Source organism: Python bivittatus, unplaced genomic scaffold (assembly GCF_059951505.1).
Source record: "Python bivittatus isolate LINGU-HERP-01145 unplaced genomic scaffold, Pbiv_v1 ctg000330_np1212, whole genome shotgun sequence".
Classification (NCBI taxonomy): domain Eukaryota; kingdom Metazoa; phylum Chordata; class Lepidosauria; order Squamata; family Pythonidae; genus Python; species Python bivittatus.
The window spans coordinates 56,480,670-56,493,305 of NW_028277058.1; the positions used below are offsets into that span (position 1 = coordinate 56,480,670).

Below are 12,636 nucleotides of genomic sequence, written 5' to 3' on the forward strand. Positions count from 1 at the left end.
ACTAGGATGAGAACCAGAGACCTAGGGAGGATGATGATGATAATATTAGTATTGAAATAATACTGTTATTATTTTAATGTGATGCTAGCCACCCATAGCCACATTTGTGAGTTGGGTGGCCATATAAATTGAATCTATCTGTCCGTCTATCAATGAACAAAGGGAGAAATGATCCTCAGCTCTGACAATGCAGAAGTGTGGAAAATTTCCCTGAGATGTGCCTTCAGTGGTAGACCCAAAAGCATTATGAATGCAATAGTCTGTGTTGTGTGCATGTGCAGTAAGGAAGGATGACTGTTCCTTCAACAGAAGGTTTCCAGGAAATTTGTACAGTATTGCACACACAGAACCATGTGTGATGCACAGTGGCAGTAAAGAATCATTGTGCCTTTTTTCTTATCATGTGGTGAAACTACAGAAATGTTTTGGTCAAGGTAAATAATGAACACACTCGAATAAGAATGGAATTGTTCTCACTTATCTGGCTGAGTAAGACTATGTAGGAAGTAGGTAGAGAAAAAATGTCCTTCCTCTTTTGTGCTGGAACTTGAACAGTTAATGGCATTGACAATTCAGGGCAGATGAAAGAAAGTACCAGTTCACACAGTGTCCTTCTTTTTATACATGGCATTAATTATTGCAAGACCATTCATGCATTCTCTTTTGAGAATCACATGGGCTGATGTGTTAGTTATTGAGGCCCTCCATGTTTAGAGGCACTTTGGCGCTGATTGTTGATCACCAGGTAAGCCAACAGAAGAAAGAGGAAGGCTGCTGCTTTCTCCTCCTGATTATTGACTGGGGAGGTATCTGTTTGGTTGTTTTACCTGGAGAACACATGCTGGATTGGATGTCCTTTTGGTCTGATCAAGCAGCTCTTCTTCCTTTGAACTTCTAGACAGAAATCAAAGCACTGTAGCCTATAAAGATGTGTTTTAGTAGTTGTTTTATTGACTTGCTTCTAAAGCTGGATTTATCTGCTCAAACAGTAACACAGTGTCTGAGTGGATGGTTCACTACACATGCAAAAGGCTCTGAAATTATACCCTTCCAAATATCAAAATCCTCCAATGTTCAGGAAAACATTGGGAGTAGCCTTCTAATGCGGCTTATGGAACTGTTTGGAAGAAAGCAACAGGTGGGCTCACTTGAGTCCATGTTGAAGCACTTGATGTGCCTATCCAGGATTTATTTTCAAGGAGCCAATTTTCTCCATTATAATCATTTTTTAATTTTTTTTCTATTTCTTTTCTCTTGGGAAGGCAAAGAGATTCTCTTTCCCTGCTCCTTTGGTTTAGAAGTGTATGCGTGTCAAAATATGAACTTGTCCTTAGAGAATAAGCTTATCAAGAATCTTGATCGATCCACTGGGATCAATGAACAATTCAACAGAAGAGAATATTTTAACAATGCAGCAGTCCTTGTCTGGAAAAAATGAAACCCACCATTTTGAAGAATAAAAGGAAATGCATAAGAATTTAACCTTCTCTATTGGAAATGTGGGACTTTTCCCATGGTTTGAACTAATTTACATATACATTGCTAATGTATTGTCTTTCTCTTGGATTTAGCTTCTTAATTTCTTTCAACAAGTCCATTCCATTAATTCTGGCAGGGCTTTGTTGTTTTTCTTCAGTTTATGTATTTATTTGTGTCTTTGAGTCAGTTTTTGACTCTTGGTGACTGCCTGTTCCCACAGTTTTCTTGGCAAAGTTTTTTGCAAGTGGTTTCTTCTGTTAGGTCGACAGTATAATTTCATTTTTTGTGACAGTTTGTGGAAGTGCTGCTGACCCTCTTATATGATATGTGCTAATACTGTATTATGTATCAGTGTACTTTGTTTCTAGTGTACTTCAGGCAGTACTCATTATGAAACTAAGTAGTTGATATCTTTACAGTTCCTTCTCAGTACATATTTTGTTACTTGAGAGCATGCAGGGAAACCTTCATCTTGGAAAAGCCTTGTCTTTGCTCTTTCCTTCCAACCTTTTCTCCCACCTGCCTAGAAGAGCAACATGTTATCCTAGCTAGATGGCATTCCAGTTGCTCTACTTAACTTCAGAACATTTTCATGTTTCATGTTGTTTATGATGCTGTATGTTTTCTTTTTACGGGCCACCTGGGGAACTTGTAATTGGGCAACTTGTAGAAATACCCAAAATAAATAAATAAATGGATAAATAAGCCATTCCAAGTTATGTGTACGAATCAACTGTCTTTATTTAATGAATTATCAGTGGGAGTTTTTGTATTAAAGAAATAATTTGAACTGGAATACAGGTAGTTCCCAGTTTAAGAACGAGTTCCATTCCCAGGGTCTGTCCTTAGGTTGAATTTGTATGGAAGCCAGAACAATATTATTGTATAATACTGTATATGTAGTATTGTGTAATGAATTTGAACCACTGTGTATTTAACTCAAATCATTGTGTATTTAACTCGAATTTTGTTACAATAGGCTCCATTCTTAGCTATGAGTAGTCCTTAAACTGGGTGTTCTTAATCTGGGGGCTACTTACCTTGTGTTATATATTGCATTAGCTCTACTATGTTAGAGCAGGGCTCCCCCAACTGGGCAACTTTTAGAAGTGAAGACATCAACTCCCAGAATTCTCAGCAATGACTATGTTGGCTGGGAAATTTGGAAGTTGAAGTCTACATGCTTGGAAGTTATCCAAGTAATAAACTTTAATTAGAGACTTATGCTCTCTAATCAACCTACTATAATCGTTTTTTTCAGCACCTAAACCAAGAGGATGGAGTGAAATGGGATTAAATGTTCCCCTGGCCTACATTTTGATCATATATGAAGGATGTACATGGAGTTGGCCCATCTGCTGGAGTAAATAGAGAAGAACTGTGTCTGTATTTGACAGTACGCAGATCTCTATTTAGGAGCAATGTTCAACCTGAAATAAAAGCTTTAGTATAACCATGCGTTACAACTTTCAAATCTTTGCCTTCCTTTTAATATAGCCCCATTGGTAACTTCACTTGCAAGGACAAACCTCTTAATTGTAGTATATAACCTCACGCAAATATGGTTATAGCCACATGACTTGATATGTTGCACAATTGGGTGTTTGAAGATTTGAGTTTGTAGTCTCAACTGTTGAAGAACATGAGTGTTCTTTGATATCATTGTTTCTGAAAGAGGTATAGAAATCAGCTGCATCAGCATGTTGAATATATTTAAAGACCCAACTCCATTAATTTTAAATGTGCTTTCAGTAAGCACAAATTTTAAGGAATTCAGCTTTTTATTAAAAGTTGCTGCTATGCAATAGAAACCTTGGAGGTTTATGCTTCCCCCTTTTGTAGGCACAGTCCGTAGAACGGTATAGTAAAATTGTAGTTTTCTGCATGTGTGCAAACATGCTTGCTCTTTGCCATTGATCAAGCTGCCCTGCTCCAGTTGCAGACTGCAAACCTAAACACACTGATAGACATACATAGCACTATGCATAGTGGCTAATATATATGTATATACAGGTAGCCCTTGCTTAATGACCACAATAGGGACCGGAAAATTTGTTGTTAAGCAGGGTGGTGGTTAAGCAAGTCATCACCGCACCCAATTTTATGACATTTTTTGCAGTGGTTGTTAAGTGAATCACCATGGTTGTTAAGTGAATCATGTGGTTGTTAAGTGAATCATGTAGTTCCCCATTGATTTTGCTTGCTGGAAGCCAGCTGGGAAGGTCATAAATGGTGATCACACCCTGGGATGCTGCAACCATTGTAAGTGCAAGCTGGTTGCCAAGCTCCCAGATTGTGATCACGTGACTGCGGGGGCTTTTCAACGGTTGTAAGTGTGAGGGCCAGTTGTAAGTAGCTTTTTAGTGCTGTCGTAACTTTGAACAGTTGCTAAATGAATTGTCATTAAGTGAGGACTACCTTTATCGTTGTCCTTTTGCTGACTAACAGCCTGAAGCTGTGATGTGTAGCAAGCCATTAAAGCAAAGAATTTGTGAAATCTCCAGTTGCCTTCAGCCTTTGCTGTTATGGCCATTGATCAGGACAATGTTGTTGAAGTCCAATGGGATCTGGAGGATCATAGTTTTCCCCCAGAAAGTCTTAACAGAGATTGGGAGCATTTCTGCAGGATCTCCAAAGGAAGCTCTTTTCTCCTCTGGGCCTTTTAAACTGGAGATTGTGGGTATTGAACTGGAGACCTCTGTATATAAAATAAATGCCCTATCTCTGAGCAATGACCTTAATAAAGTAGAAGCTTTATACTTGTATTGCAGAAGAAAGGGCAATGGAGAGGTGAAGATGTGTGTGCAGAGTTGGAAGGATATTTTGATAATGCCTGGTGTACAAGTAAAATAGCTTCTTATAAGTTCAGTTGGTTATAATTTGCCAGGGATGCCTGATCCTGCTGATAATAGTTGTCTAAATCAGCTCACTCCTGTTTTAGAAAGGGACTGAGTCCAGACCTCAGCCATTCTTAAAGTTAGAACCATTAATACATAGCGTGAGTTCTACTGATTTCACCACATCAATTCTAGATATTTCTAAATTTTGGTCCAATCGAGTGCTTTTAAAGCCAGATAGCTGAAATATTTAAGGCCACTGATGACATAGTAGAAGCAGAAGGAGACTAATATTAATGCTGACTAATCCACTTCCACAGTTTTTGAATGCTCATTGGAATGTATCCATTACAAGTACTTAAACCATATGAATAGCCAGTCAACAATATAATATATTATAATAACTAAAATCTAACACTGGAGAGTATTATTATTTTATTTTGGTTGTGAGATGTGTATAATTAAAAACACACTCAGTTTTCGTAGTGCCCATTCCCTCTTGCTTTATTGACACACCACAGTTAAATCCACAAATCATCAGTTATATTAATTACAGTTAATTGGAGACATGATTGAAATGCAGAGTTCCGAGAAAGGAAGTGGGAAGGGATAACACGAGGTCAGAGCTGCTAAGCTGACTCACATATTTAGTTATTAAAATGAAATATAATTTCAACATCAGTGCCAAGTAGTTGAAAAAGCAGGTTTTCTTTTGGCTGCTTCTTCTCATTAAGTATCCACTTTGTGAGCTGAGTTTTCTATTATGAGAGTAGGATGCAACCTTTTCCTCTTGTTAATTTTCCCGAGAGGAATGGCTCACACGTTTACAGAAGGAAGAATGCTTTTTATACCCATCACTGAATGTGTGAATTGAGCCAAAGATGTAAACCTAAGGTTTGTCATCCCTGTGAGGTAGACCAGATCAGGAAACACACTACAGGAAGACTGGAACTATGCTTTGTTGAGATTGGCTATAATAACAGAATACTGCGTCTTCCTTTCTTCCCTTTTGTACCCCAGGGAGTCAGGGGGGAGCCAGTCTGAGTCTTTTTCTAATAGTTTCCTGCCTCCCTAGGATCAACACATGCTTCTGCATTTGTTGTTGTCTGAATGGCTTCTCCAGGGTCATCTCCATGGCTCCCCACACTCAAGACAGCTTATATGGGGCCTCCTTTCATTTTATCCCTATAACAGCAACCATGTGAGGTAGACTGGAAAGAGTGCAACTGAGTCAGAGTCACCCAGTGAGTTTCCATGGCTAAGGATAGACTTAAATTCTGTATTTCCCTAGTCCTTGCCCAACAACTTAATTGCTACGGTATAGTGGGTCTCAGTTACTCAGAACAAGATCCTATTATGCTTAGTGTAGCTTGGTTCCTAATAAGTGTAGTGTTGTAGCCCAAATGGGGAGGTAAATAATAAAACATACAGTATTTGGATGCTGAACTTCTTGATAATATAATTAGTAGATGGATTAATTATTATTCATTGCAGTTTCATACTCTCCATTTACAGAAGTTCTCACCTTGCTAATTTGATTGGGTGATGATCTGTATTTAAAACTGACTGAACTGGCAATCTGACGTAGTTATCAAACTCTCAACTATGGTTCAGTTTGAATTTGAAGCCAAGTAACTTTGGGATATAACCCCAATAAATATTTGATCATTTTATGTAATGAATACAAGTAGTCCTGGGTTAAGAATGCCTGGTTTAAGGACAACCCATAGTTAAGAACAAAGCCTATTGTAGCAAAATTCAAGTTAAATACACAGTGTTTTGAGTTAAATACACAATGGTTTAAGTTCATTACACAATACTACTTATACAATATTAATGTTCCGGCTTACATACAAATTTGACTTAAGGACACCTTGGGAACGGAACTCGTTCTTAAACTAGGAAGTACGTGTATGCACTTCTCTGTCTTGGGAGGTGTTCCCTTTTGTAGGCCCATGAAATAATCTCCTGAAAGACCTTGTAGACTATTTCGCAGTACAAAAAGTTCAGTCTTATGCATATTTGCTTAATAGCTTCTTCTCACTTCAATAAAGCTCATTTCCTATAGAAAAAGTTTAGTCCAAGAATTTAAGATCAGATTTGCATGTTATACTTAGCTATTGTTTACTTACTAATGAATTATAGAATAAAGCCCAGGTGGTTGGGTTCATATTTAATGCTAACTCAGAAATCATGGTTGCAGTGACCACTTTCATAGTAAGCCAAAACCAAATTATTTTGTAGCTTAGCCCAGTGTGTGCTTCCAACCATAATAACTATGACGTGCTATTCTGGAATCAGCTATTTAGTTTCTGCACTGCAATCTAATATCACTGTAATTAGCGTTCTTCCTCTTTCTTTTTAGCCAAGAGGAGTTACCAGTCCATGATGCAGCATCTGAGAAGGTAAGTAGCCCCCCTCTGATGTTATACATCAATACATGTTTTGGAAGCGTCTAGAACTGTACTACCTCTGAAAGCAATCAGTGTAAATTTTCTCAGTATCTGTGTGGCTAAGAATTGAACAAAGAAAGTCAACTTACTGGTCATGCTAAAGGGGAGCCTGGCTAGCCCAGCCCAGGTCTTTTATCCAAGGCTGGAGATCTTTGATATTGAAATTGGGATATTGGATTCTAATTTATACCAAGTCAAGATCATGGGTCCATCTAGTTCACCATTACCTTCCACATGCTTTGGTAATTTATTGAATGATCACCCTTAAAATTACCACCTAGTATGACTATGCTCTCTGAGACTTCTGGAAGACAAAATTTCAATGGAAAGAGGTAGTAATTTGGGAACATTGGTTTATCTGAGTGGGGTCAGCTAGAAATGCTGGGGACTGGAATGGTTTGGCTGAATCTTCATGTAAATCGCTTTTCTGTTTAAAAAAAACAACACTTGTATGGATAAGAGCATTCTTGTAAGCATTCTGTTAGGTTCTAACGGTATAGCGTGAGTTTGCTTGGAAGATGACAGGAAATGTAGTCCAGCACTTCTTTAGAGCACCATGTTGGAGAAGACTGGTCTGCAGGAAGTAAGTCTTGGCCTGTTGTGGCCACGTGGATGGATGCTGCTTCTTACGTATGGGAATGGTCCTACTCATCATTTGTTTATAAGTAGCATCTCCATGAATGACCAGAAGGAGATGGAACCCACAATTCTGGTTGCCCAGCACCACTTTAAAATTTTTTATGCTTCTACATAGCACTATGTGTGTGGGATGTGTTTCTGAATTGATTCTAAGAGGGCTTCTCTGTAGTGATCGCCTTTAACTCTTTTAATTGGGATTTCTAATTCATAAAGCTGGTTAACCTCAGTCCCAGTTACAGTTGGTCTACATTAAACAAGGCTAATCTAGAACTAGGCCAGTATTTCTCAACCTTGGCAAATTAAAGATGTGTGGACTTCAACTCCCAGAATTCCCCAGCTAGCGTGCTGGCCAAGGAATTCTGGGAGTTGAAGTCCACACATCTTAAACTTGCCAAGGTTGAGAAGCACTGAACTAGCCAGATCCTTGCCCAGCCAGGCTTTCCTTCTTCTTTGATCTGTTAAATGCAACTTGATGAATATTAGTCCCTGTAAAGAAAACCACTTTTAACTATTCCGATCCTTAATTTAGTGCATTCCTTCTGTCACTTTATAGTTTTCGTTGTTGGATTGAACATTGCTTTTTGACCAGTAGTTAATATTTGAGAAAGGAGGTAATTGAGGGGGGATGGTAGTCATTTGAAATGCCTGCTCTGTTTTAAAATGTTGAAATGCCAGATGTTATTGTGCTCAATTACTGGCTAATATGCCGCGACTGTAATTATGCAGTGGAGTGTTGCCAACTTAGAGTCAGAGAGATGAATGAGCTTGTCAGCAACTGGTATTTGCAAAGCAATTCAGCAACCTGAGCGACTCTTATCCATTTGACGCTCTGAGGAAAAGGCAAAAAGGTTGTATAATCCAAGCTCTGTAGTCAGGATTGGGTCTGTCTAATTCTAATTCATTGAAGCTTTCTGTACACATACACACCCAGAAAGAAAAACTTTGGTTACTATTAGGAAAAATAAGAACTTTATTTCATATAAAGCTTGCTATGCATCATAGAAACAGACTATTCCACGTTCAGTTGACTAGTGAATGACTGCAGAATCATTTTGCAGTTCTAGGATATTTACCTTTTTACATGAAACATTACTGTAAAAAGGTATGCTTTTTTCCTGGAAAGATACAATGGCACATGCATTCCTTAAGCATCTTTCTTATGTAAATCAAGATCTAGGAGGTTATTTTTGTAATTCCTGTAGTAAATTACAGGTTCTTCTCAAAAACATTGCCACATACTCGTTTATGAAGAGAGTCTGTAATTCCTGCTTGTTACTTACAGTAAGGCTAGGAACCCATAGCACCTTATGCACCTGCCTAACAAGCATCCCCTCTTTTCAGCTCATTTTATTTTTTATCCATCACGCCCTTTGCAGCATTACACAAAGTGCAGAAAAGACATAAGAATTAATAAGCCAGGGAAATTAGGGTATATGCTGAGAAAAGAAAATACAGCAAAGCCTAGTTTCACCAGTCTGAGCCACCCATTATGGCTCAGTTGAGGCTTTCCTGTAGTGCTTTTAGGAAGATGTAGAAGGGGTTTGGTGGGCCACCAGTCTTAGACACGTCCATACCACAAGCAACGTTCCCTGATAACAGCCAGGAGACTACTGGTCAGTTTTGTGTATTTTGGTCAGTAGGCCACAAACACAACCAAAATCTAGTTGTGCCTCAAGGACCACTTTGTGACAACCAGCAGGCTCAAACTCTTCTAACCACATCACACTGTACCTATTGATCAAGAGGGTATGTACATGGGGAGTTTTCCTTTACAGAATAGAAAGTTGCTACAAAACTGTAGGGTTTCTAGGAAGACTTCTATAAGCTTTGCAAATGATTGAGTTGCGAGGACCTTGTTATTACCAAGTTCGATGAGCTAATGCAGGCTTTCCACAGTCATTTCTCAACAGAAGAAAAATTGTGTGCACTATAGTTTGAGTTTATTGAAGTGTTGTGAAGTGCTCTAAAATTACGATAATGATGTCTTTCTTGCAACAGTCATTACTCAGTATATCTTAAGTGCACAATCCCAGCTATACCGAAGTATTTAAACTAAATTACATATCTCAAATGGGTGCGGCTGAAGAGCTGCATAATTTTCATTTTTACTTTTTATTGGCATGGCTAGAATCTAGAAATTATTGTATGGGAGTTTGTGCACAAAGCCTTAAATTATCAAACTGTTTACTTGAAAGGGTATTTCTGAAATTGGCAGGCTTCAAGGGAGAAGCGTCCTATTTCCAAACACTATCATATTCAGTTGGATTGTTAGGTTCTGGCTCATAAAACGATGCTCCTGAGAGCTGCATCCAGTGGAGCTATGTGGACTGGCTGGGGAATTCTGGGAGTTGAAATCCATACATCTTAAAGTTGCCAAGTTTGAAAAACACTGGCTTAAAGATTAGGACTCCCAGATCTGGGCTGCAAGAATCCAGATACCCAATAGATGTAGCACAGAGATAGAGTTTTCAATATCTCTTTGCTAGTCCATCAAACCTCCTTGAGTTCACTGCCAGTCCCCTGGTTCTGAAAATCAGTCAATGGCTGAACACTGGTTCCTTGAAGCTTACAAGTGATAATACAAGTAGCAGTGTAAGTACTATCATTAGAAAAGCAGTAGTGAAAAGGTCTCGCTGTGCCAAGTGGAGCCATGATCTCTCATAAGCACCCTAAAAAAAAATAAAAAAATAAATCGTGAATAGGAAATACAGTAATTAATATCTAAAACTAGAGTTTCATTGGGCCTATCCATTAATACTCCGAGACTTCTGTTGGAGAAACCCAGCAAGTTTCTTGGAATTGTAGGTATTATTACCCAGGGTACAAAAAGTAATTCAAGTGTTAAAAACATACTTAATTTTGGATTAAATTCTTGTGTACAAAATTTAGTTTAAAAAGCTAAAGCTTTAAAGCTTTAAAATGGAGTGGATGGTAAGACATACACAAATTCAACTTCAACTATAATCATTACCTTGTTTGCTGAAAATTGTGAACTCCCGTGTTCTTAAAGACAAAAACATAGGAGGGGTCTGTTCAGATGTGTGAGGCCCTCCAATTTCAGAGTTCCAGGGCCCACCACAGCAGAAGAATTTAGAAACACTATGTAAAGGCTAAAATATTTTGCATTTAATTTAAAGCACTTACTAGTGATTCTGGGCTGTTAAAAGCATCACATTGTCTGTTCCTAAATGCTTATCAATGCTGAAAAAGAATCCTTGGAGTATTTGAAGTGGAGAGAATAATGGGCTCTGATTTTATTTCAGCAAAAGCAGCTTGAAATTGAAAGAACTACAAAATGGCTGAAAATGTTAAAAAGCTGGGAGAAATACAAGAACACAGATAAGGTAAAGTTAAATGTTTCCTTCAGCAATTGTATTTACTGAATGCAAAAGCACAAATTGGGTGCTGAAGCTTTGGACTTCTATTTTTACCCATTAACTATGATATTTGCTATAAGAACAAAGAAGCTGGCCTTCAGAATTTCTGAAGTGTAAGTATTTGGGAAACGTTAGCTTATAATTGTGGAGTAGGAGTGGAAAAACTCCTAAAGGTTTGATTAAAGACTCTTTAAAAAAATCTCTTACAATATCCATCTGCTTCCTTTCTTTCGTTGTAGAAGCTGGCAGTCCCTGAGGCTCACTTGAAGGCTCAGGAGCTTCTTTGAAAAATGCCATCATTTGGCTAAGATTTAATGGGAGAGGCTACAGTCTCACCCCCGGTAGCTTATTTTGTGGGGCAGGGGTGTGGGGCGTCTGAAGTTAGCATCCTGCCACCCATGGGCACTGTGTTGCCAGCATTGTTCTACTCCAAGCTTGCTTTAAACTCCTTTCCTTTATAGAATCCTTTCCATTTCATGACCTATAAAAATGTACCCCTGAATATTAGAAAATATGATATTTGGAGTGGGGAAGCTCTTACAAAGTTACTAAGGTACATAGAGTTGGTTTTTCTCCCCTTGAAGCAATTCCTGACAAAAGCCCTGTATATGGGGCCATATAGTTCAATATTACTTTAAGGGGAAAAGTGCGCTAACTTGATTCTGTACTGTTCAACGTAATTTTCAGCTAGCCACAGGGAGCATTAAAACTGGTATGGATATGATGCTCAACATTGCTTCCAAAAAAGGGGATAATCTGCACACATTGTACAACTCATTGTAATCCCCTTCCTTCTTCTCAAGGGTTGCCACTGTGATAGTTTTCTCTTTTAAACTATCAGGGTTTATTTTTGTCTTTGAAACAAAAAGGAAAGAAAAACTGATTATTTTAAATGTTAGCTTCTTTAGTAAGACAGGATCAAACATTGTTTTTGATAGCAGAATTTCAGGCTGTTGAGGGACCATATTAAGTATTGTGAGGCTTTCTATGGACTGTGGATTGTCTAACTTCACATACCTCCTGAAAAGTGCTTTTTTTAAAAAAAAAAAAAACCTTTGTCCCCCTAAAACGATCAGAGAATGTTAAGCAGAAGAAATTTGCACTTGGTATTTAACTGATCACCTTGAGGTTATCTTTATTAACACTTGTAAATGTTACTGGTGGGCTTTTATTTTTAATTTTGTGTTTCCATCAATGTATGCAGAAGGTCTGTTCTGGAACTCTTTGCCTGAGCAAGTCAGAACATGCACAAAATGAACATTCTTTGCTTAAGGTCGTGTTAATGAAAGTTGAGGCTGGCATAACATAGAGACTGCTGAAGGAGCAGGGTTTTTCTAAAACATGGTGGTGCTGGAGAAATCATTAATAATGAAGTTAAGATGATGAAAAGAAGGCTTGATTTTCAGGAAGTGCACACGTTTCTGTATAAGTGGTGTAAACCTGTTAGCTAAGAGTTTAACAGAGGTCAAAGGAGTGAGTCAGGGAGGCAGATAGACAGAAGGACAGACAGAGTCATCCTACAAAAGTGATTTGGATGTCTAGTAGGCATCTTGGTTAGAGAATGTCTTTCCCCTTAGGTTCCAGGCAGTGCTGTTTTTGTTTGTGTAGGGTATTTAGCCTGCAGACATGCAGATTGAAACCTGTCAGTGTGCAGAGGTGGTGTAAGATAAAATTGAAACAACAAATCTTGGCTAGACCTTTATATTTTAAAATCAAAACCCAGCTGTTAACTTCTTTCCATGTTTATGCAAAACATCGAAATTCATTAGTAGTAAAACAAATATGGAAGAGCTGATGATTTTTATATTAATAAAATGGAGGATGATTTTAGATAGTGGATAGGCCAAATTC

At 38.2% G+C, this 12,636-nt stretch overlaps 1 protein-coding gene across 6 annotated transcripts in view; it reads left to right on the forward strand.

Annotated features, from left to right (window-relative positions):
• USP6NL (USP6 N-terminal like) overlaps nt 1-12,636 on the forward strand; it is a 116,403-nt gene that overhangs the window by 70,673 nt on the left and 33,094 nt on the right. For all 6 annotated transcript variants that reach the window (XM_088141370.1, XM_088141369.1, XM_088141373.1 and 3 more), the window contains exons 5-6: nt 6,682-6,721; nt 10,672-10,752. In XM_088141370.1, the coding sequence (XP_087997496.1) occupies nt 6,682-6,721; nt 10,672-10,752 (121 nt within the window). The remainder of the gene's footprint in view (nt 1-6,681; nt 6,722-10,671; nt 10,753-12,636) is intronic.